At 39.2% G+C, this 26784-nt stretch overlaps 1 protein-coding gene across 2 annotated transcripts; it reads right to left on the reverse strand.

The window, feature by feature from the left end:
* Window positions 1–13699: 13699 nt before the first annotated feature.
* Window positions 13700–21435, reverse strand: LOC115433921 (TSC22 domain family protein 1-like). Of its 2 annotated transcripts, none has more exons than XM_030155503.1 (3): window positions 21084–21435; window positions 17125–17176; window positions 13700–15582 (listed from the first exon to the last, which is right to left on the reverse strand). In XM_030155503.1, exons 1-3 carry the CDS (start codon window positions 21179–21181, stop codon window positions 15319–15321), a joined length of 414 nt encoding a protein of 137 aa, XP_030011363.1. In that variant the 5' UTR covers window positions 21182–21435; the 3' UTR covers window positions 13700–15318. The 2 variants fall into 2 exon arrangements, with proteins under 2 accessions (XP_030011363.1, XP_030011355.1); XM_030155495.1 differs by lacking the exon at window positions 21084–21435 and adding an exon at window positions 17572–17876.
* Window positions 21436–26784: the final 5349 nt, after the last annotated feature.

Consider the following 26784-nt stretch of genomic DNA (forward strand, 5'->3'; position numbering starts at 1 on the left):
CACTTACTGAGAACATTTTAACGTGAGTTGTAATAAAATCACACAAACAACCATGTCCTGTGTAGAAGAGACAATGTGTTAATTATATTAAACTATTTGAGCAGGAAAGTGATGACAGACATGCTTCTTGTTTAAGTTGTAAGGTATAATTATGTGCTAATAAATCAAAACATTCAATATGTCTGCCAGAAAAGCATTAAATGGAAATAGAAAATGAAGTTGTATCTCATTATCAGTCATAAAATGAGCTATTAGTCCTAGGAGTGTGTACTCTGTTGCTGCTCTGATATATTTATTTCTAAAAAAGGAAAAACTGCAGCATTAAGGGATTAAAGGTTTCATTTTTTGGCAGCAGTTTTGATTGCATGTCATACTCGCATTCAACTGAAACTGTAGTAAAAAAAGTAAAAATTACATTTAAAAAAAAGTATAAATTCAAGCATAGCGTTCTTATATACAGAACAAAGTGCAGTACATTTGTGCCATATGCATATTCTGCAGGCTTTTTGTGTGCCAAGCCTGGATACTTAATGCATATTTAATACTCTCTGCACCTGTTCTCTAAGGATTGATTAGGACATTATGTACTGTACGGCTCCGCTGATGGGACTGTTCAAAACAATGCAAAGACCAGAAAAGCTGTGTGTGAAAAGGAGATGGGCGGCCGCATTCTGATGCATGTAGTGTGTACATGCCAATCGACTCAATATGAACAGACTGTGCTAGAACACACTGTGCTTCACAAAGCCGAAAACCCCTCAGCTAAAGAGAGAAGAGGAGGAGGAGCAGGGGTTTGGGTCACCACTGGGTGGTGTGACCTAAATATGAACCCTGTGTGCCACATACATGTATATCATGTACAGTGTATATGTACAAGCTTTTGTGTGTGCCATTGTGATGAGAAAAGATACTGTATTACTAAAAATACTGAGGTAGTATCTAATAACCTTCTGAAAATAATGCAACAACATCTCAACATTGTGGTATCATATCTCAAATAACAAATAAATACCATAATATCTCAAGGGACTAAGCACTAGGAATCTTAAAATACTTAGTATCTCATTATTTTCAGATACTAAATCAACATTTTCATGTACTTTTTTAAAACCTTTATTTAACCCATAAAGACCCAGTGCAACTTTCATGTCAGTTCCCCAATGAAATCTTCTCTATATGTAACCTTTCTTAACTGATTTATCACCTTTTATTTATAATATTATCCTCTGTATTTTGTATTTTATCAATATAAATCAGGTATTTTCTTGTATTTGCTGACTGATCATGAGGATGTTCATATAGTGAGCCTATATGAACATCCTCATGATCAGTCAGCAAATACAAGAAAATACCTGATTAACGTTGAGGGTTATTATATCAAAAAGCAGAGAAAAATTAAGAAAAACTGACTTTTTCAGTCAAATATATCATGAAGTGAACATAAACCAAGCATTTCCATCCACTGTCATTGATCAAACTTCATGGGTGTTACTGGAGAAACAATGTTGTAGAAGATGACGGTGTTTCCATGTTCACCACAGAGAATCTGAACGTCCAAATGGGTCATATCTGATGACCATGAAAAGATGGAAAACTGCATTTTACACCAATTACTTCAACATATTGATGAGATTAGTGGATCAACAGGTATTAACAGTTTAGGTCAGTAGATGCTTTTGGTCGGTGATTGGTGTTCTTTATAGGTTAATCAGGTAATTCAGTTGAGAACCAATTCTCATTTCCACTAATGACCTGGCCAAGAGGCAGCAGCATGAGGTAAATTGTACAAAAGCGATAATAGTCGTACAAAACCACTTATGAGCAGTCAGAAGCAAGTACGCTGATCAGAAACTGTAGTTGGTAATGAATTAATGAAAGTGGATTATGCTACAAAGGTATGAAGCTTTAATGGTTTTTGCAACTCATTCCAGTCATTAGGAGCAGCAGAATGAAATGAGAAACACTAAAGGACGTGTGGACTGATAAATTTACTGGAGCGTAAGTTGTGGTTATTGTTGGAGACGCTGAGTAGTGAGAGAAAGTATACACAGGGTTTGCCAATGATGATTTTGAATACTATCTTTGTTTGTTAGATTTATTTCAGATACAAACATAATACAAAAAAACAAGAAAAAAGGTAAACAAAACAAGACAAAACTAAAAAAAATTGAAAATGGAACAATTGTTGTTCCTCCCTTTTAAGACAAGACACTTTTAGTAGAAGTGTAATATATATTTTTGAGATTGTGCGTCATTTTGTTCAGCTAAATGCACAGTCATGATATTTGGAAAGTGTTATTTTGAGGTAACAATTGTGACAATTATCCCTGTGATAATAGTCTTATCTCAAAATAATGAATACTAACTAACTCACTGCTTTGACATATCGGTGGAAAAGGCTTCCACACTTTTTCTTTCACTTTATCAACAAACATTGGTATGCACTTGTGTGATTTGCTTAAATAGATCATGATGATAATGTTACAAAAATAAGACAAAAAGACACAAGTGGAGCTGCACACTTGTCCTTCCATCATCTCTAGTAATAATAATAATACATTTTATTTGTATAGGGCTTTTCAAAGTACTCAAAGACACTTGACATGTATTACAACAAATGATTTTTTTAAAAAACATTTTTCATCACCCACACAGCTTTCCTTTTACATAAGAAAATCCCAAACAGTAACCACTCACCTATTCATGCTGGTTTCATTTCATAGATGTTCACTACATTGGATATTTACTGAATTTACTGTCATGACTTCAAAAATCAGAAAAAAAATGTTTCCGCAAGCTGTCTGTTATCATCTGATCAGACCTGATTAGGATCAGATACTGGTGGTCCAAGTCACCTGAGAGTCACATGCTAGTCAGTGATTGGCTGTTGAGCTGTTGTATCAAATGAATGCATCTGTCTATTGATGCACAGTTCAGCGCTTCAAATTCAGTCACTTCCCCCTCCCTACTGCTGCTCCGTCCTTGCTCTTCTTGCCTCTGTCCACATTTTTTTTTTCCTGCTGATGCTGGCTCCACGTGCCGTTTGCGACCTTAAACGTGAGAGATAACCACACATTGAAAGAGGGAAGAATTTAAAGAAACACGTCTGATTCAGAGGGAGGGTGTTCAGCTGACGTTCACTGACTGATTACATGTGATCTACTGTTATTATTCTGTGCATCATCCAAATGATGACGACATAAGTGGGTGAAGAAGAGGGTTGGTGGGATAAAAAGGAAGATGCTATTTTAATGTCAGTGTGTTGAAAAAACAGCCTGAGTGAAAGAAATTATTTGACATTGATGGTGGACAAGATGAAATGGAAGTGGAAGTGGAAATGAGAGTGACTGCGGGGTAAAAGTAAGCTTCCTGTCTCAAAAATAGGAAGCAAACAGGAAACACTGCAGTTGACCTCAGTCTGTATTTATGTTTGCATAAGAGTGTATGTGTGTGGTATGGCACCAGATACAGAAATAGAACATTACAAGGTCAGTAAATGAATGAAGACTGGATGTGTGTAATGTATTTTTACACATGTATCTGTGCCTGTAGCGCTCCATCCTAGTTAATTTGTTTTTGAATGTAAGCTGTAGAAGAGTAAAAAAGCTAAATTACTCTCTGGCTGTTGCAACAATAAGGAAAAGAGATGCAAATTATGCAGAGCAGTGTCTGCAGTAGAATGCAAATGGCTCCTTAAAATGGACCAAAGAAGATCTCAGAGCAAATATGCTTTTAGGGAAAATACTTTGCTGTGTTGAATTATCTGCACACTGAGCACGCTCACACGCAGCCCCTGTAAACACAAAGTAGGATTTGTGAATCTCTGGGAAAAAGCTTTGCACATCCTTGCAGAGGCGACAGGCAGGCAGATGTCAACCAGATGATGTGTCCAGATTTACCCATTTACACAAGTGTATCTGCACTGATCTGGGGTCAGTTTGGAAAGACTCTTAGTAGATAGGTTAGGCTTTTTACACCATCTGGCACACACCTGCTCAAACACAGCCAGTGTAGCGAATAGAGTCCAGAAACTGTACACCTGGGTTATTAGAGTTAAACTCAAAGTAGGGCAGGGTAATATAACCACACAAAATATTTTCGGTAAAATCATTCATTTCATTTTCCATGCTGATATGCACTGTGGGTATGATACAACTTCATCCCAATGAAAAGGATATAAAAAGGAGATGACACAAGCTTTCCTGAAATACCAGCAAAACTAAATAAAGAACTAAAGTCAATTCCTCAAAAGAAGAATTCCAAAACTAAAACTAATCTACAAAGAAAACTAATGGGCATTTTAAAACTCTAATAACCCCATGGTGCATTGCGTTGTCAAGGTCAGACTATTTTCGAGGTTGCTGTGGTTTTAGGTCACATTACTGTCACACCAGTTCGACACTTCTGCTTCCTGTCGTCTGCACTCTGGGTGCTGAGTGTCCATGTGTGGAGGCCGCAGAAGGACGTATTTAGTGCTCACGCCGGCATAGCGTGCCCTGTGATTGTTGCTGATCAGCACACTGTCTGCACTCCACTTCATGAAACCGAGTCTGAGCAGGATGGAAATCAAATACTACCACAGTGTCACATCGACTAGAAGTCCTCCTTCTAATGAACTGTGTCCACCTCTGTCATAAACAACCTGATTAAGAGGAAAGTGCTGTTGAGCCTGATCCTGCCTCTCCTGCTGTGAGAGTTTACCAATGGTGTCTGACTGCTGTGAGACTAAGCACATACTTTCACACATAGCAAAAGTCTTTATTTTATTTATTTATTTTAATTTAAGTGAGCAGTACATAACAAAACATGTGAAAGACATGACAACAAATAAGACACAACAAAAACAGATACTAATCACATATTCATCATTATACATTGGTGTGTGTGTGTGTGTGTGTGTGTGTGTGTGTGTGTGTGTGTGTATATGTGTGTGTGTTTGTGAGTCATAGAGAGAGAGAGACAGAGAGAGAGAGAAAATGAAAGGAAAAGATGGAGTTGGTAAAAACAATAAATGATAATAAAAAAAGAAGAAGAAAACATCCTTATCATTAGCAACAGAGGTAATTATAGTGATGATATTAACATAATAAACCATAATGAACAAATATACATAACTAAATGACCAATGACAATAATAATAACTTTGAAAAGCCTCCACCGGGCAGATCAGTCCCCCCCCCCCCCCCCCCCCCCCCCCCAACACCAACAAAATTTAATAATTTGTTCCTTGTGCTAGTATCAACATTTCCTGAAAATTTCATCCAAATCTGTCCATAACTTTTTGAGTTATCTTGCTAACAGACAAACAAACAAACAGACAGACAGACCCCAATGAAAACATAACCTCCGCTGTTCCTTGGCGGAGGTAATAACAGCCGGATAAAGGGTATTGATAGAAACTGATAATTGTAATGTTGTGGTTGTACAGGGGGTGCCTCTTACAGAGACAAATATCAATGGTCACTGGTTTTTAGGCAATTTGCTGAGTAAAGAAAATAAGAGAAAGAGAAGAAAAAAATGAACTGTGTCCACCTCTGCCATAAACAACCTGATTAGAAGGAAAGTGCTATTGTGCCCAATCCTGCGTCTCCTGCTGTGAGAGTTTACCAATGGTGTAATGACTGTCTGACTGCTGTGAGACTAAGCACATACTGTCACACATAGCACAAGTCTTTAAGTATGTCAGCCAAAACAAACAGAGGAATTACAGTGAAATGCAACTAAGGATAATACAGGTGACACTAAGCTCCTTCCTGTCTATCGTTTTTCCAGAACCTGTAACGAAAGTGGTGCTTGTTTGTAGGGCAGCATAAAAAAAAAAAACCTGCTTCACAAGATTTGACAGTGATTGTTTAAATTTCCCTGCAGGGGTTGATTGTTGTTTGTGTTCATTACTAATAACCAGGGAGAAACTCAGCAGGAATGCAACCGTTTTTTTCACACAGTGACATCGCCAAAAAACACAATGACGCAGCCATTTACCAAACCTGCCAAACTAGAGTGGCATAATAAAGGCTTTTAAACAGACATCTGATGAGAGAAGACAACCCATTACCAATGAAGCATCCATTGTATAGAATTCCCCCTCCAATCATGAGTCATGCACATATTTAATCTTCTCATCTGCTTGTTGGTATGTGATTTTAGGGATACAAGTCCTTCCTTTTTTTGTCAGTGCATACAGTGTGAGAAGCTGCTCAGGGGAGGAAAACTGGAGGACACTAGAGGGCTGTAATCCCCCATAATCCCCTTCCCTCCCCAGTAGGGTGCGAGCTACTGTGTGTGCTTCTTTCTGTGCGCTTTGCTCTGCGGCTTGTTTTTGAAATTTCAGTGAGCTCTCATCTCGCTCGGCTGCGTGGCACGTGTCTCTCAGAAATGTGGCTTTGAAGAGAGGACAAGCAAGGACAGGGATGTACTAAAGAACAGGGCACACTCTGACCCAGCCCTTCATAAAACATAAAACAGTAAAGGCCCTTGAAAAATGTGGATATATGCTTGCGTAAGTGTGTAAAATATAAACTGCACGTACAGTACTAACATGCTTTTTTTTGGTTTGTTTTTTTGACCTTTTTCTGTTTTTTGGGTTATTTGTTTTACTTTATTTATAGAATATTTTGAACATTTTAGATAGAATGATACACACCATAGGGTATAAAAAATAAACAAAATAAACATTGATTGTCACACCTAGTTAGTTTTTCTAAAAGGTTGAGAATTTTCATATTTACCCAAGAATAACTGAGCTATTACACATCCTATAGTGACATAATCTAGACGGTTTGTTTTCCTTTTGTTTGTTGTGGAGCTGTTTTTTGTTTCTGTTTTATATTTATTTATTTATTTATTTATTTATTTTCTGTCGTTGTTGTTGTTGGTATTATTATTGTTATTGTAATTGTTTTTGTATTGTGTGCTGTTGTTGATTTTTGTTTTTTGTGTTGTTGTGTTGAGTGTATGTACATCCTGTTTGTGAGCGAGTTGTGGGAAATTGTGGTGCTTTGTTTTTATGTTGTTAATGACCCCAGGAAGAGTGGCTGCTGTGGTGTGCAGCAGCTAATGGGGATCAAACTAACCAATAAACTAATAAACCTGAATGTCAACTCCCTTCTCACCCACCACCCACTACCCAAGGCCAATCACTCAAAACCCAAATAGAAAAACAAAGAAATGGTTATAGAAAACAAGAGGTATACACACAAACTATTATAAATCAAGAAGGAATAAATAATATTAAATAAAATGAATAGCAAAAAGTAAATAATAAGTACACATATCAATCATTAAACTCCGAGGATAAGTCCAGCGAATGTATGTAGTTCAAAAAAGGATACCAAGTAACATGAAATGATTTCACCGAGCCTTTTAATGTAAACCTTTTCCTGTTTTTCTTTGATTAACCCATAAAGACCCAGTGCTACTTTTGTGGCTGTTCCCAAATTACTTTTTCTCTGTATTTAACCTGTCTTAAGTGATTTATCATCATTTATTATAATATTATCCTCTGTATTTTGCATTTTTCAGTATGAATCCTCTCTTGCTGTGAGAGTTTACCAATGGTGTAATGACTGTCTGACTGCATTTTTGCATTTTCAGTATGAATCAGGTATTTTTTTTCCTATATCTAATTTACTGATCATGTAGATGTTCATAAAACCCCACGGAAAATTCAAATATTATTATTTTACAACAGAGAAAACTGAAGAAAAAGTGACTTTTTCAACAAGAACATCAATGACTGAACATAAAACATCCAACTCCATGGGTTTTATTGGTGAATCACTGTTGTAGAAGATGACGGTGTTTCCACGTTCACTACGGAGCCTCTGAACATCCAAATGGGTCATATCTGATGACAATGAAAGGATGACAAACTGCATTTTACACCAATTATTTACATGGATTGATAGGATTAGTGGATCAGAAGTTATGAAACAGTTTAGATCAGTAGATGGTTTTGGTCACCAGTGGCTGTTTGGATTTTTATGGGTTAATCATGCACAGGCACAAACAGTAAAGTCAGGCTGTAGTAGAGGGTATGGATTCTTCCTTCATTTTGTCACTTTTAATGAGCTGTACAATTGGAGATCCTCCTCAGCCCTTCTATTGGTTTAATGTTTACTTGGACAGTAAACATCTTAATAAGTGTTGGCAACAGAGGTGAGAAACCAAAAATGACACCTCCAGCATGTGAATATGAACAACCATGGGAAGAATTAAAAAGAAAAAATACATATTTCATCAAAAATTCAAGAGTATCAACCAATACAGCACATTTCCCAGTTGAGATGCACTTAAGTGGGGATGTTTTTTGAAGTAGATTGTTCTGCAGAGATGATCCTTGGTATGTCAGGAAATAACGATTAGTAGAAACATAATACTGAAGATGAAAGCTCTTAGACTGGATGAATAACTGTGAAAGTCCTGAGGTGAACACAAGGCTGATAGATGTTCATGTTTAATGTTGAGATAAGTTTATCTTTTCTGACAAGAAGAGCAGATGAGGTCCATCTTTTTAGCAAAGCTGATCATTGTCATAAATGTCAGATTTAAAAAAACAATCTTGGTCAGAGAAGTTTGACATTTGGCAGTCCAAACTGTGTTAAAATAGATTGCAGGAACAAATTAAGTTTTCATAAAAGGTTAAAATAAATGATGATGATGATGATGATGACTGTGGATCAAATCTGAACAGTCTTTGAGTTCCTTAATAAGCAATAAAAAAAAATAAAAAATCTGATTATCCACTGTTTGATTTTCCAAGCAGTGTATTATTCATCCTTCACCACAATATGTATACTTAGTTGAATGTTTTATACTTTCACTGCATTTAAGTTACAATGTAAAAATAGTGTCACCCGTTTCTTTAAAAGTTGGTGTAAAGTATTTATTTTAGTTCTTACAATGAACAGAACAGGCTTTTTAGGGGACATTTTATGTATTCCTCTGTATAAACAACCCAGAATTACCACAGTACAGTTCCATTTGAAGGCATTTTAAAAATAAAAAATGACCAAAATGTGTTTTGTTGTAATCAGTACACTGTTTCTGTAGGTGTAATGAAAATCCTTGGTCCACACAAAAAGCATGTTTCACTCATCTAAAATTAAAAGGGGTCAAATATGTTGCTCCTTCTCAGATGTCAACGTCTTCTTATAGACTTCAGCCTCCTGCAGGTGAAGGAGTTCATATGATGAGTGTGACTTTCGTTGTCTCTGAGCTCTGTTTGGGTGCAGCTGTGTGATCACACCTCTTCTCAACCTCTTCCAAAACACACAGACATGACCTACATGTAGCCTTTTTCATTCAATCAGCAGGACATCCAATTAGCTGAGGCCAGCGTAGTAGAACTGGTAACTTCCCAGGAATGTCCACACATGTTCTAAGACTTTCCTGTATTAGCATCACATGATGCATCAAATGACTCACTGTTCTCCTGTGTTTTGTGTGTAAGTCAATGTTCAGTTCGGTGCAGATTTGCAATGGAAAGCCATGGGGCGGCAGCTGACTTTTATTGGAGTTAAGGATGATTGAGTGCACATGTGTGCTGGTGTGTGTCTATGTGTGTGAAAGCAGACTCCACAGGCGGTCTATTTGAGTGGATGCTCCAGATATTGAAGACCACTGAACTGACTGATCATGTGCGTGCATGCTATCAAAATGAAATAGAACATTAAATTATGTCTAGTCTGTGGACAAGTCACCATTTCCCTGTCTGAGCTCACAGGTTTAAAAGTTGCTTTTCAGGCCTCATCATTGTTACACAACTCCAAAATATGTAATATGGCAGTACTTGAAACATTAACAAGACTTCCTCATATCATTGCTTCCTTTTTTTATTTAGCAAAGATGAGCAACTCTTTCCCATCTCTGCATCACCCAGTCAGACTCAAACCAATCAGCCTGTTTCTTAAACACATGCTTTTTACTTGAGAGGAAAATATATTGTCTCAAGATAACTTATGGTTGTCAAAAGTCCAAATATGACATTTATTCTCCCTGTACAGTCATGGAAAAAATTATCAGACCACCCTTGCTTTCTTCAATTTCTTGTTCATTTTAATGCCTGGTACAACTAAAGGTACATTTGTTTGGACAAATATCATAATAACAACAAAAATAGCTCATAAGAGTTTAATTTCAGAGCTGATATCTAACCATTTTCCATGTTTTCCAAAATCACTTCAGTTCTTACATCAATAGCTATGGCATTGTACTGACAAAAACAGTGCTTTTAGGTATTCCATGTTTTCTTTTCTGTGTGTTTTAGTCACATGATACACACAGGAGTTAGTACTTGATTGCCTAACCATTGCTTCTGATGACTTTTGATGGTCTAATAATTTTTTCCATGACTGTATGTCCCTTTAATCTCCTACATATGGACTAAAAAAGGTTGATGGTAGCAGTGAATCAGCTGCAGTGACCACAGGTTAAATGTTGGATTTTCGCTCCTGCTCAGCTCAGTTCCACAATCTGGCTTAAGCCTTTGTGTATTTGGGTCTTTTCATGCGATAGGTGTGATGTTAACACACTCCAGCATCTTTTTTCTTTGTTGTGTACAGACATGAAGTGCTGATGCCTGGATAGCGGACAGGCTAATCCCAGTGGCGCAGGGTGGCGTGGGCCCTCAGCAGGAGGAGGAGGAGCATTAACTCGCGCACTGTCTGGACAACCAGGGTTTAAACCAGCAGGACACCTGCTTTCTCAGCAATAAGGAATACATCAACATCACAGAGGGAGGTCCAGTCGAGGGGGTGTAAAGAGGATTTTGAGGGGAGCAGTTTTAGGGCAGGCGGTGTTTAAATGTCTGGGAACAGTACACTTACTGTAAATTGTAAATTCATAAATTTAAATTTAAATTTTGGAAATAGCTCTGGGCTGTGTGAAAGTATCTCCTGAGTGCAAACACTGTGTCCATTGTCAATACAAAACATAAATAAATGCCTTCAGGCTTAAAGACTTTCTAGATGGATCACTGCTCATAATGTACATAATTGCCCTCTATATTTGCTGCCTGTAAACATCACCAGTGGCACAAATAGAGGATCTAAATCCACATGTGATCCCTTGGCCTTAGAGAACATCCTGTACTCCCGTCGGCCTGCTTGAAGAAAACACCTTTTGTCAATGAAATGGGATTTGCGAAAGTGCCATCTGGAGACATGAGTAGGAGTGTCTGATCCACTGCGCCAGCCACCCCAAGGTCAGGCCTGGGATCAGACTGACCTGAGGTGGAAGCAGTGAGGACGGGGGGGCAGACGGAGCAGGTCGAAGCCTTCTAAATAGAAACATGTTTGTAGATCAGGTTGGATTGAATGTCTGGAGCTGGAGCACTGTATCATTTTCTGATGTAATAATAATCTATACTAGGAATGAAGACTGTAATTATGATATATTTCGGGGTTGATATTATTTTTATAACTGCTTCTAGTACTAATGTTGTTTATGTTGAGAATTTATATCTAGGGACCCTTATTTTGGAATTTTATTTTGCCATTACATGTTGCTTCTCTTTCCCTTCATCCTCTCTTTGTGCTCAGTAAAGTTATCGATGCACAAACCACTGAATATTACTGCTTCAAAGTTCATTTAACACAGTCACTCAATTCTCTCTTACTTGTTAAAGTGACTACTAAGTCAAATAACAATAACAGTTTTCTGTTGAAATTATTATGGCCATGGATGTTCTTTATTAATCCATGTTGTCTTGCTAAATACAATAAAACATGGAAAAAAAGAGAAAAACAGGAATGTAAATGCACTATTAGACATTACTGTAAAACAAAAGTGAACACATTCCTAATGTTCTAAATGTAAGTGGATTTCAAAATACTTTGGAATGGTATCTAATGAGTTCATGTTTTATGTTAACTCCCTGTTATCTTGCTATAATCTAGGATGCAGAATAAACACTGAAATAAATGAATTAATAGCCTATTTTTTTAACACACATACAGCAAAAAATACGTGCAAAAGTCTTAGGCTATCTTTAGCTTTGTCGTTCCTGCAAGGCTGAAATGAGCAGACGTATTTATTTTACATTCTCTTCTCTTCACATACAACAAGCAAATGCAGGAAATATGTGCATAACCTTAAAAAAAAAAACACAAAAAATTGAACTAAATAGGTTCTAAAGGTTAAAATCACTATTTAGTATGACCCCTGACCTCAGCACAAATAGAAACATCTGACGTGTGTTGAATGCAACCCGGAATAAAACATCTGAAAATGAATGCAATAAATCTCATATTGTCTGAACAAAAGGGTTACAGACATGTTTTAGTGCAAAGGGAGATCAGACTAAATATGACCACTTTGATTTATAGAAGCCTTTTTAACTCCCTGGAATTTTTGTTTTTACTGCTGTACATACTTCACATATATCAGATTGTATCTTAATATAGAGACTTAGAAATGCATATGTGTCGTCATTAGAACTTTACCAAACCAAGAAAACCCTTACATCAACAACAGACTATTGCACAGTGCTGTATATATATTTAAGACCACCTCCTACAATGAGTCATGAGATAAACAAACAGATAAATGACAAAAAGTTCTGTTGTGTTGACTCCATATGTTATAGGCATGATGAACTGACAGTTAAGTACTGCATTATGTTGAAGGTTGTGTTATGTAAGGCTGCACAACATGGTTTCCATTTGCGGCTCTGGTGATACAGTATATACTCTGTAAAATATCTGTGCAACCAGAACAGATGTTATGTACATTTCTGTTTGGAGATTATAAAAACAGAGAAATCCTATCATAAGATTAGCTTTACATTCATATTATACAAGCATCACAGCATGAGGGAGATTAAATGTACAGTAGCTATTGCAGACTGCAGTCTAAGAGTGCTTGGTTTTGCTTCTCCATTCTATGTAATTAAACGCACCAGAACTCAATGTACAGAAACCTAGTTACTAATGGGTATAAAATTGCCGAAATTGAATTAAATACATCCTAAGTGCTTTTCTACGTCAACACATTTGAGACTCGCGCACCAAGATCCAGCCTGACAGAATGCTCGTGCACGCTCAGCTCTGCTCAGACAGTCGCGCTCACGTGACTTAAGCCGCAATACATACAGCGTGTGGGACCACGTGAGCGAGGAGGCGCGCGGGTAAACTATAGGAAGACCTATATGGGGGTCTGTCCTGTTATGGCCAATCAGAGGAGACCACATTGATAAGTGTTTACGCAGACGTCCACGTGTGCGCATGCGTAATGAGGCATGTCGAATCAGCGGCCATTCATTCCCATTGTCGGGGATGCTGCAATGCTGGGATTACATTATACCGCTGGGCAACTGTACTAATATTTGTATCTGTAGAAGATGCAGCTTTTCTTGTAGTCTACCAACATGTTGTGGCAAAAAATCATTGTTTCTAGAATCTTAAGAAAATTGCTGTTTATTTCCACAAATCAAGTTTAAAGGGAGTGTGGAAATGGATTATATCTTTGCCTTTTTCCTCTTTTAGTGAGTGGTATTCAGTATGGAGGTGCAGAACTATCACCCACAGTGTTTTAACAAAAGAGCTGCGTATCAGAGCATTCAGTTTGTTTGCATATTTTACAACTACACTATTAGGTAGCAGTAAACTCAGTATGACACACTTAACCTTTAAACATTGATGTTTCTAAAGAATTCATCAAATTTCTTCCTGCAAATGAAAGAGAACAGCAAACAGTCCAGTTTATGTTTTTTACTTTTAGTTTTTATTTGAGGTGCAACTGTCTAGTGCAATTGTAACGTCACATTTGTGATGGGCTGAGGAACATGCACAAAACAATGACATAATTCTGCTAGGCATTTTCCTTTTTGCCAAGTGTCCCATTATTATGTTCAGCACTTCAGTTGCCCTACCAGCAACTCAAACACTTGGCTGTACAAAAGACAAAGTAAAACAAAAAAAACCATAAACCATCATTCATTATAAAAGAACTACACACATCCCCAAATGTTGAAACAGTCCAGATCATTTGAGTGAGTGAATTAAGCGACCGCAGAGGAGAGTTCACATACAGTACAAGGCCGTGTGTCACTGCAGGAGAGACAGCATCTTAGTGTCGAGGTAACGGTCCTCTTCTGTTCCCACCCTGAGTAATGACATCACAGGTAGTTCCAAACCTGGTGAAACCATAGATATATATACACGTACATATTGAATAAAACAACTTAAAAAAGGCTCTATATATGTATCTATGGTTAAAAACCAGGCACTTGGCAGAGTTTAATTGGAAATTTAACTGTACAAAGTCCACTACCTATAAACAGTCATGTCCTATTTATTCTTTCTTAGTTATATTTTACAGTTCACTAGGACATAAAGTACATCAAGAAGATCAAGAACATAAACAGACAAAAACAAACTGCAATCCTAAACCTTCCCAGCCCTCCCTAAAAAACATTGATTCCCTGCATAAATGTTTAATGCTCCATCCAACAGGGGTAGAGTGTGTGAGGGTGGGGACATCGACGAAAAAAATAAGTTCTTAAAGTGGACAACGAGGCGCTGATAATATATACTCAGACTTTTTATACCCCCCCCTCTCAACCCACAATATTGACTCTTATCTTCAAGATGCTCATTAGCCAGCTGTGAGGATAGAGAACCAGAAAAAAACTGAGCTGAACTCCCATTCCAGATGGGTCGTTTGGTTTGTCTGTTCAAAGTCTGTCCACTGTCACCATTTTTGAAAGATGTTGGTGAAAAAAGTGCATAAACCACAGCACTGAAAAAGAGCAAAAAATCTGAATGATAATACAAGAAGATGCTGTGTAAAAAAATTGAAACTGCTGATGGACAGTGCTGGGTTGAGGCGGGGTAGGGTGGGGTAAGAGGATGGCACAATTTCGACGAATCACTGCGAGGGGATTTGACGGCACTGACAAGAGCGCACAGCGTGCTCAGGGCGCCCCTAATTAGCCACACCCTTAATTAGCTTCACCCTCCTCAGAGAAGCTGAACAACAGTGGTGGTTGTAAAGTCAGTTCTTGTCAGCTCTGTCCTCCCCATCATCAACACGATGACGACCACCACCACGACAAAGACGATTGTCTGAAGCAGGTAAAAGTTGGAGACAAAGCTGACACACATACACACACCGGTGCAACTCCCAAGTCATTTAAATAAAATGTGCAACAAAAGAAAGTTGTTTCGTCCTCCGGTTAGCTGTAGTGTGTGCTCTGCGAGACTGTGGCATAGTCGGTCTTGATGGTAGAGTCAGTTCACAGTATGGCAAAACTCCCTCCTCCTCTTCCTCATCTTTCTTCCTCCCCTTTTTATCTTCTGCAGGGGGCTTTCCAGTGTGTTACGCAGACATGCCGGAGTTCTGTGTAGAGACTTGTGTTGTTCCGGCTGAGCCCGGGACCGGAGGCTGGGCGGTGCTGGTTGGGGAGCCGCCGGTCTGGACTTGAGCCTGGAACTGAGCCATCTGTTCGGGGCTGGCCAGGTTCTTGAGCAGGTTGTTCTCCTGCTCCAGCTGAGTGTTACGCTCGATCAGCTCTTTGATCTGCTCTTTCAGCACCTCCACCTCCTCGCGCACAGCATACATCAGGTGACTTTTCACCAGGTCCTGAGGACAGAGAAACACAGCAAGACAAGCTTAGTTAAATAATTAATCTGATTCCTTCTTCTATGTTTACCCTAAGAGAGAAGAGAACATCTTGTCCAAACCGCATGTCCATTTCTGACTGGGACTCTTTATTCATGGCTGATGGCATGATTCTTTTAGTGTTTAAAAGGTTAAGTCATAGTAGTGTTTCAAACTTTAAACAGATTCATCCTTCAATATCAAACTAATTTGCTGTTATTTTAACAAAATGAATCAACATACTGGTCATTTCAGAAGTAAATTTATGTTTGTGTCAAATAGGTTTCTCAATTTTACATCAACATACACTTCAACCGAACAGTTAGAATTGTGTTTGGTGTGTTTTTTTAGACTACATGATTTGGAACAGCTCCACACACGACTCATGTATACTTTGAACTTCCTAAACCACAGTGTCCATGCTTAACATCCCGTCTATTTGAGAGAGGTATATTTTTGCATTCACATTTTTATTTATGTCTCCATGATTAATATTAAGGACATGCACAAAAGAACCCGCAGGAGAATCTGAGTTGCAAAGTTGCCATTAGGGGAAATGTGTGACATAGCACAATACAATAACTAATGTTGCATTGTAAACCTCCTCCGGGCCTTGCTCAGCACATGCCACCTGTCACAGTGAATGGCAGGTGAAAGCCACGGAATGCACACATAACGCAAATCCCTGCATAAACAACCATACAACGTATATTTACCAGAAAATAAGCACTGTTGTGTGCACTCATGATGATGTCTGAGCAGCCTGCTGAAAGGAGATTTGCGCTTAATAATCTGAGCATCCCTTCCTCTGTGGGCCAACCCCTCCCTTTCCCTCCTCCTCGTCCCTGCCCCAGTAGCAGCAAGAGAACAAAATGTTCCTGCACCGTGGTGGGAGGAGCCAATCACTGAGTGAGTTATTTATATGAGCGGAGGGGAGGCTGCTGCTTGCCTAGCAACACGGAATAGAGGGAGAGGGACTATGTATATGCATGAGGGAGGGGAGAGAGAGGATAGCGTGTGAACCTTAGCCTGGCCCACATCAAGTTGCCAATGAGCCGGAGGTCATCGGTCCAAATCGTGACAGAGCAGGAAGCTCCTGTTGCTGTTCTTAAGTCTAATGCACATAGCAGCATATGTGCACATCACTAACAATTCTGTGTTTTTAATGCAGCTGCATCCTGCTTTAATTCAGTCGCAGCTCCCATACAGCAGACCACCATGCTTTTCATACATTCATTCATTCATTCATTGGTCACAGGACATTACTGGTATAAGATTCCCTTTATATGTCAACCTAACATCATATCACATATATCATTTAACAGGCTATTAATACAGGACTAAACGGAAGCGAAAGGGTGTAATATGGTTGTATTTCATCTATATTGAGCAGAGGCTACAGTGTTGCTCAGGTTACATAACACCAGAGGCAGCACATACATGTCCAACATGAGACAGGGGCCTATTTACAAACACTCTGCAGCTTGGATTATTGCTTGTGAGATGGTTTAAAATGTCGCTTACCATTGCTTGTTCAATCTTGTTATCAATGGCCACCACACTTGCACCCGAAGAGCTGGAAGACAGGGAAGAAAAACAGGTCGATTGTTAATAGATGTGTAATAAGCTCTAGGATGGGACACGGTGTCTGAGCTCTGCAGAGTCTGAGGGTGTTATTTCATGTAAAGGTGCCTCAGTTCTAGGTGCTGAGGCATGACTGGCATTTACGGTTTTATTACTGCGCCCTGAGAGGCTGCCAGGCGCAAAATACATTCACAATGAAAACCATTTTAAAAGTGTCATGAGAGAAAGACGGTAAATTTGCGTCCGCATCAAATCGAATAGAGGTCGAGATGTTTGACTTTGATGGCGGAGAATCAATGAGACGGTGCACAGTCTGCTCAGCTCAATCTGCCGCAAATCTCACCAACGGGCACCGCACGACAAAGCGCAAAAACAGATGACATTTACCTATTGTCAACCCTGACTGATGCACTCTCCTTCCCAAGCACAGAGGACAAAAACGATATAGAGAAATTCCTCAGTTGACAAACGCCAAGGTCCATCGCCACTGTGTAACACTGGGAATTCATGCTATCCCGTCCATCAAAACCCCAAGACGCGATCCTTCAGCTGTACAAACTGGAAATCCAGCAGGTAGAAAAGTAGAAAAAAATAACGCATTCTTGGGTTGAGGACGTTCGGTGTGCTCTCCGGGCGACGCAGAGCCTCGCTGCCGGGACGGAGCACAAAGACTGAAGCGGCGGGCTGCAGCTCCGCAGACCGCGGCTCCCTCTGCGGATAATCCATGCAGGGAAGCAGCGCGAGCCGAGCCCTGATTGGTCCGCAGCCGCTCATTTGCATAAAACATGCAGCACACAGGCAGTGCGGCATCCCTGATTGGACCACAGAGAGCTCATTATCATAATGCATGCAACATCTTTCTACCTGGCGCACTGTCCTCCATAAAACGCTGCATCCAAGTCCACCACATCACAAAAGCAGCACCAACAGCACAAACACAAGGCGCTTCATCCTTTAGCTGCATTCTGTTAATAAAAAGGCTATTGCATGTGTTGTGGTGAGCCAAATGGCTCTATTTGCATAACGCAGAGGCAGGTAATGTGGCAACTTCGGTTTTGCAGTCACAGTTACGGTTACACGCAACAATGTCTCCACCTATTGGTTATTAATCATACTAAGAGGAGCAAACACTGACTCATACAAAGGCTTCAAGTCATTTGAGGGCTTCTATATGGGCTAAGCAGGGGCCTGAGGATAGAGCCTGAGGTCCAAGAGTGAAAAGATGACAAGGGCATTGACTGGCTGTCACCTGTGAGGGTAAATAAACTGAAAAGTATGAGGAGTGTGTTGTCAACAAAAGAAGAGGGGGGTCGTATGGCAGGAAGTGTGGAAGCAAAGCTCCTTTGTCCCCTACAGATCAGCAGTTTGAGTGAAACGAGAACACACTGTTCTAGGAAAGTAGGACCACTCCCCAAATCCACAAGATTAATATCAAATCAGAAAATGGGAACGAACCCGCAGCTTTACATAGGGGTGTACTATGACTTGGGCAACTTCGGAAACAATAGCTGTCCAACAGATTAAACAACTGTGATGTTCAAGAAACGTTTTAATACAGAAGATTACTTTAAAAACATATTCCATCCCTCCCATGATTTTCCAACTCTGGAAGAAGTTATTTTCAGATACAAAGATCAAATTGCATCTTGTGGTAGTGACATGCTCATAGAAATTCAATAAACAGCCAGGAATTAGTTCAAAAATGATAAAGTATGTAATTACAAATGGAACAACACCATAAGGGAAACCAAAGGAATTAGAAAAAGAACCATGAGGATTAAATAGTTCAGTCATATTTTTGAAAAAAAATTGGAAAAATGTCTGAGGTGTATATCATATAATAATGGTAGTAACTTCCAGTGGATGGGATAACTGCGATGTGATAGTACTATGCATGGACATGTGTGTACCCAGGGTCATGTGTGCACCATACAGATGCATTCATGTATGTATGTATCTGTTTTCACATTTGCTGTTCCTAGACTGGTTTTATGTAACCTGTGTGGGAAATAGTCTACATCATCATAAATGTACTCACTAATTTATTACCATCTTATGTTCTCCCTTACTTGCTCCATTTTCTTTTGTTCTTTGTATGTTATTAACATGTTGTGTACTTTCTAAAAATACGAATAAAAGAAAATATCAATGTCAGTTACTGCAGCCTGAAACAGACATAATGGTAGAGAACTGCTAGAAATGTCAACAAAAATTTAAGTATTTAAAGTCTGTGGGACATCAAACCATCCTTTCCACCCACTAGATTATACCTAATGTAAAAATGAAGGAGTGCAAATTACTTCTGCCTTTTTCCATAATTATTTTGGTTGTTGTTTTGTGTAATAATCTGAAAATGTCACACAGCAGACATTTTCAGATTATTATTATTATTCATTTAGGGACAGAATCCTATTTTAACAGAAAAAGAAACAACAACAGAGGGGAAGTAAGAGGACTAAAATTAAAACCATTACGTGTACAAGAACAGACGATGAATAACTATAACCAGGAGGGTGTGGCTTCTCTATCGCCATGCGTTTTATTTGTGTGACCGCTAACGGCTGCTCACCTTTGTACCTTTGGTTCACTCTGAGATGAGCAAAGGGACACATGTGAGCTCCACAACTATCTAAAGCGGTTCACACCAACGGCATGGAGCTCCTTTTCAGACACCTGTGCTGCCTTAAGCACATTACTGGTGTTATATCTGTCTCCGACTGGAACATTCAGAGTGGGCCTGAGTGTAATGTGTTTCACTGTGGGAATGTGGCAATCACAAACCTGTCTGAGGGGTCAGGACTTCCTCTAAGCTCACTAATATCAAGATATTAAGTTCCTGCAACTAACTTTGGCCATAAAATCAAGGGAACATTGAAGGGACTGTGGAGACTTTTAGAGAAGTGGGATGGACACTTCTCTGTTTCCTTTATCCATTGTGTCACATTGACACAATGGTGTATTTTGTCTGAATGGTATATTAATAAATAAGTATGTATTATGACTTCAGTGGGAATGGTAACTTTTCCATTTGATTAAAAGTGTAAATCAATAAAATGTGGCTTTTTTGCTGGACTCGGCACCATGCATGTTCCCTTACATATGTATGTGATGATAATATGATTTGTAGCCACACAATGCTTAATTTACAATGGAATGTTGTGACACATTTTTACCTTCATCAGGAAATTGCAGATATGCTTTAAATTAACTGTACAGGTCTAGTGTATATCATATATGCTTATGCAAGAATACTCCAAAACTGTAATGGGCAAAAAAGGGCTGTAATTGGTGAAAAATAAAATTATAGCTACAAAAATGTTTTATTCATGAGAGAATGGGCTAAATTAGTTTGTAAGGCCTAAGCCTGTTGGTGGGCTGATTTATTTCTGAAAGTGTAAAAATTCAACAAAAGGCAGCAGATTTCGTTCTAGTCAGATGTGTATGTTAAAGTGAACCATCATGAGCCAGACACGCTTTCATGTATAGTCAAACATACCATCGTGCACGTGAAGAACGCAAGAACATTGTGTCCTCTTCCACACTGCTACCCCTTCAGGGCAGCAGAACAGTTAGGACATGCTAAGGTGTAAATGTATGTACTGCTGCAGGTGGAGAGGGGCACCTGTTTCACATGCTGATGTTTTAAGATGCAATTGACAACTTAAGATGTCAAATTTCCACAGACCGTCCGGACATCTGGAAGGCCGACATGCACTTTTTGCCCTCCCGAACAACATGTAGATGACAGGACGGCACCACATCAACATCAATCGCACGGATACACAAACATAAAACAAAAGCCCTGTGGCGTCTGTTCTCATTAAGCCACAGGACCCTGACCCCACCATACCCATAGCACTGCCGACCCCCTCCCTCGATAACACTACAGTCATCGTTACCTCTTCAGATGCTTCTCCAGCTCCCAGAAGAACAGCTTTACGGCCATGGCGTTCCTGCCCTGCGCTCCTCCTGACCCAGCCAGCCCCTTCTCTCTCATTGATGCTGTCAGGCTAAATCACACGACCAAGCAGAGGGCCCCTACCCGCACCCCAAAAACAGCCAAAACAAACACCACCTCCACCCTCCACCACCACTGCACCTCCTCTGTCCTCCTGACCTGCGCCCTTTGGCCCCGACCCCCCTCGGCTTCACATTGGGGAGACTGACCAACAATAGAGGACAGGACGGAGCTGTGTAAAACAGGGATGGGAGTGTGTATACACCGGGAGCGCGCGTTTGTGTGTTAAGTCCCTCTGATTGCCCCCTTACTAAGCCGCCCTGTTCCTGAATAACATATAGACGCTCAAATGATTGGGCATAGAGCATGACGGTGGGCTGTGATGTCACTGCATTAAGAATCGCGCCACCTCCCCCTCAGTCGTTATGTAAAATGTCAACAGAGATTAGACTGATTCCGTCCAATGGGATGAGCCATTTTTGACCACACACCCTATCGGCATGTGCATAAGCCCCTCCCTCTGGTCACTTATTTCCTGCAACATCCTCTCTATAGAGGTGATGGTACGCAGTCAACTGTATTTAAAGTGTGTGCATTCATCAGTCACCATCAACCCTGAAAAGACAACACACATCCACTTCTCAAAAGATGTGTGTATTATACCAGGAGTGCCTTGAGTTGTCCTGTCACTCCTCATCAGTGGATGCACCATGGACACCCACTCTCAGTGTGCTTCTTCAATGGAACATGCCTCACGTGTACCTCCAAACAAGACAGAAAACTGCCATGCACCCGCACACAGTCAACAGAACAGTGTGAACAAAGCGATCAAAACAAAGTGGATGCGTAGACTGCACATGACACAAAAAGTCTCAAAACAGCATCTTAGTTCTGAGAAAGTGCACTCACTGCAGAGAACAAAGAGGAGAGCTGATGCTGATCGGGGACTGCAGTGGGGGACCACAAAATGGCGGCGAGCGGCACGCACAACCAGTTTGTGGAGGAATTTAGCTCAACGCACACAGAGAAATTATTAACCTCATTAGGCCGAGGTCACATCTTCCATTCTTCCCCTCACTGTATGTGTCACTAATCCAAGAAACACTAGTGGACACCAAGCGGACAGACGTGAAAATAAAGTTACGCGGAGATATAAAATGTCTCCAGAATGTTGTTATGTGGTCAACTTATGACTCGAGGAACCTACAAATCGACTCAAACGTGACAAAGTGGTGTCGTGAAAACACAAATGTTCTCGTTCTCATTGATCTGTACATCGTGTTCCAGCAGATTTGAGGGTCAGTGTGCGCATGCTCACTTAGAACAAAAGACTCCAAATGGGTCTGAGGGAAGACGTTACTTTCAGCCAATGGAACATAGCGCAACAATCTTGGCAGCCAATGTAAAGAGACCTTGACACTGTGACGTCACAGATTGCCCAGATGGGATGCTCTCATTCATTATGTATCCACGTCCATCTAAAGCTTGTATATACAGTGTGTGCATGGCATGTACAAAGGGCCTGACCCATATATTACCTAACTGGTATGTTAAACCTCTCTGTGGATGCAGACAACACTCAGGGACGTCTATCCAGGCAGGAGTAGTTTGCCATAATCCTGACCACAACAGCTTAGATCAAAGTCACTCTAATGCTAAATATAAGTCTTCAGCATTGACTAAGCTACCTTGTTGCTTGACTTTTTTTTAGTTAAGTATTGAGGTCTCATCTCTGCCAAACACTGGATGAAATACTTAACAGTCAGAGCTCATTTAAACTCCTCTTCCAGTCTTTAACAGATATGTGATGTATGGGATCCTCATCCATCACAAAACCTTCCAGTGATTTTAAAATATTTTATGACTTAACCTGATGTCAGCTGCAAGAATCTGAGCAGATCCACTCAGAAAAGACAATGGTGGTGGTGTAGACCTTCACCACACCCTGTGCAGCTTATATAAGGGTGGATGTGGAGCCGCGGTGTGGCAGTGGTTAATCTAGATGTGGAGAAAACAGAGCAGATGGTGCTCACTTTGCCCACAGTTAAAAACACAGACTTGCACTGCAAACACAGAAATAAAAAAAAGTGAGACCTGTGCTTAGACGTAAACATGTTACAGACTAAAAGTGGGTTGAAAAAATGCTGATTTAACAAAATCTGTACATGAAGCTTTGGCAGAATATAATTTTTCCATTTTTAGAGAATATGAAACATCAAAAACGAAAATGGGACAGCTAGATGAAGATGACGAGAAGTAATGGTCATCACAGTGTGTTTTCTATAATACTGTAGAAGTGTGAAATCAGTTTTTTAAATGCACATAATCACAAAGGATGACATGAGGATGAATGCTGAATGCTTTCTGCTGTAGCTTCTGTACACTTATGTTCTGCCTGCCTTTTACCTCCAGCCCGTCTTTATCCGTGTTCCCTCTCACAAAAGCGCCCAGCTGAGTGTAAGTAACGCTTCCGCCTCACTGTATTATGTGCTTTGAGTGAAAGCAGTGTGTGGTCCTGAAAAGGAGCCAACGTGACCAGAACTGTAACTTACTGGAAAATTAAACTAAAACTGTGGAAGTGAAGTCGTCAGTTTGACAGGCAGGAACATCAGATGTTAACACATGAGCCCACCTCACAGCACTATCCACATAAACACAACATCATCCCTATTTGTTTTCCTAAGATGCGCTGTGATTCGCTCGCCTCCCAATGCATCACTTCTCCTCAAGCGGTTGGGAGACATGAGCTTCTGTGTGTCTGAGCGGGACCGTACATCACCCATGTGTGTGTTCTTGTATCAGCCGGTGTGTGTATGTGTGAGTGAGGCTGTGTAGACTGGCGGAATCCGGTTTTGGAGGGCTTTTAACGTTGGCATTTATACAGCGGAGGACCAAGGCCGACAGCAAGATCAAATCCTACTGCACCACACACACACAGACACTACAATTGAGTGAAAGACGCATGTATTTATTTTGGAAATGTGTAAAATAAAAAAAACAAGCAGTGGAAAGAATGTGCAACATGCAATCATTGTCCATTTCCAAGGTATAATTCTGGGATTGCAAACCAATTAAGGTAGCATTCAAAATCCACCTTCTTCTTGATTACAAGGAGGAGGAGGAGCTCCTTGATCTTTTCCCAAATACAGACACAACAAAACAAACGCCCAAGCATTTCTCATGGCATCACAGAGCTTGAGGGCAGCGGCTCCTTGGAGCGTAAATGAAACGTTCTCTGCCATGCACGCAATGCCTTACATAACAGCCTTGGTGCCATATGGACCATGGGAGAGAGACTGAAAGAGAAGAGTGAAGGAGAAGAGGCTCCTGCTGGCCTGTCAGATCTAATGGCTCTACGAGTACTATGCAGACATGCCTTTTTGTTCAGATGGATGAGGTATTGACTTTCAGTACCCCCCCCGACACATTCCCACACTACTATGAGAATACCTCTTAAAGGGCAAAAATAAGTGGGCAGGTTTGCAGCTTTTTTCATTTACTGTGGACTGTAGAAATCATCAAAAAATACTCCAAATACCAATACAGAGGCCTTTTGAATACCCATGCAGAGTCATCTTTTGTCAAAAAGCACATATGGGCACATGACCAAGGGAAGGTTAACATCTAGATCAAAAAATAAATTGAAAATCACCTTCTGTAGACTTATGTATTTTGAAAGTACATTACTACTAGTGTCCAGTACAAGTTCTGCTTTTTTAGAAAAATGTAAAAAAAAAAAAAAAAATACTTGGATTGCATTATATTCAGCCTAAATTTGTGTTGTCTGTCAGTACAATTCAAAGCATAACTATAATCCACTACTATTGGACCTATATTGAAATAATAATAATAATAATAATAATGATGATAATGATAATGATAATAATAATAATAATAATAATAATAATAAAACCTTTTGCGACTCTTTTTACAGTGGTTACAAATATCTAATAAACTAAGATAAATATATGATAAAATATATTAAATTAGTTTGTTAAGGTATTGACGTTGTAGATATTATATATACAGAAGGTTTTACTAATAAATATGCTGAACAAACAATTCAAACTTGTAATTATTCTCCCTTGTCCATCAGTTACCATAATGGCTGTGCTCATCAGTTACTGAAACACTTAGCTAAACTCTTGCTATTTTATGCCCTTATATATTGAAAAAATACAAACTGTTTACTGTTTTGCAAAATAGACACTCTGGAGGATTTTACAATTTTATGAAAATTGGAACCACAATTTAAGGCAAGTTTTACAAAGTACTCAAAAACATTTGTTAATTTTCTGTCCATCTGTTAGAGAGGTTTTTTTTTTTTTTTTTTTTTTTTTAAACTGTTTTTAAGCCAGAAAATTAGGTTAAACCTTTTTTCAATCACACATCTAAACGTGCTCATTATTCCCTGCAAAATGAGGTATCATTTATCTTTCTACTATAAATAGTTGTGAAAGGGCAAACAAAAATGTATGTCCAATCCGCTGCCACATGGTCAGCCCCATACACAAAACATGTTTTTTATGATTTTTTTGTCATTATAAATTTGGGTTTTGCCATTTACAGAGAAAAAACAACTTTGAGCAAAATTTTGTTTCCTCAGAGTTGAGAAAAGTACATACATTCTTTATTTATGTAGTACTTATTTAAAACATATACTCTGGGTTTCCTATAATTGCTGATACCTCTTCTATTTTATGATACGTTAATTCCTTTAGAACAAGGGTGTCAAACTCATTTTGGCTCAGGGGCCACATTTAGACCATTTTGATCTTAAGTGGGCCAGACCAGTAAAATAATGATATAATAGCCTATAAATAATGACAACTCCAAATTTTTCTCTTTGTTTTAGTACAAAAAACCCCCATTAAATTATGAAAATATTTACATTCTACAAAAAAGATGTGTATAACCCAAAAAAAAAAAAAAAAATTCATTAGAAACATTTGTGCAATTTTGACAGTATTATGCTTCAACTTATTATTTATACATGTACACACAATTGCTACACAAACATTTGGTAACAGGCAAAATATTGTTAAAATTGTGGAGTTTGGAACTGAAACAAGAACAGTTTCTTCAATATGACATCTCAGCTTATTATTAACCCAACTTACAAATCATAGTGGATCTACAGTTTTTATTTTTTCACTTAAATTTTTTTTAACATAATTTTGAAGAAGAAAATTTGTTTTTGTCATTATTTATAGGTTATTATGTTACTATTTTACTTGAGATCACATTGGTCTGTAAGTGGAACATGAACTAAAAGGATTTTGACAACCTTGACTGTTAATATCTTCAGTGTAATTTTTACACTTTCATCCTGTGGGCCAGACTGGAATCTTTGGCGGGCCGCTTTTGGCCCGCGAGGCGTGTGTTTGAGACCCCTGTTTTAGAATGTCTTTGCTCAACTTTCAATATGGACACGATGAGGATGCTAAAATCCATGGACTGCCCTCTAGTTCATGTACACTTTTGGTATAACTGTGAAGATACAAGCGAGTATATTGTTTTGCTAGACTGCACTTTATAAAAAAAATAAATTTTTAACATCATGATGCCTGTGTGATATGTAATATTTACCCATGGATACACCAAGAATAGTTTTGTTCCCCCACCCATCTGCCTTAGCATAG

Source organism: Sphaeramia orbicularis, chromosome 2 (assembly GCF_902148855.1).
Source record: "Sphaeramia orbicularis chromosome 2, fSphaOr1.1, whole genome shotgun sequence".
NCBI classification, from domain to species: domain Eukaryota; kingdom Metazoa; phylum Chordata; class Actinopteri; order Kurtiformes; family Apogonidae; genus Sphaeramia; species Sphaeramia orbicularis.

Excerpts from the sequence above, each read along its gene's own strand:
- LOC115433921 (XM_030155495.1), bottom strand. The coding sequence starts at position 17,693 with ATGAATTCCCAGTGTTACACAGTGGCGATGGACCTTGGCGTTTGTCAA. Across the intron at positions 17,177-17,571 it reads TCAGTCAGGGTTGACAATAG|CTCTTCGGGTGCAAGTGTGG; the intron begins GTAAATGTCATC and ends CCTGTCTTCCAG. Across the intron at positions 15,583-17,124 it reads ACAAGATTGAACAAGCAATG|GACCTGGTGAAAAGTCACCT; the intron begins GTAAGCGACATT and ends CTCTGTCCTCAG.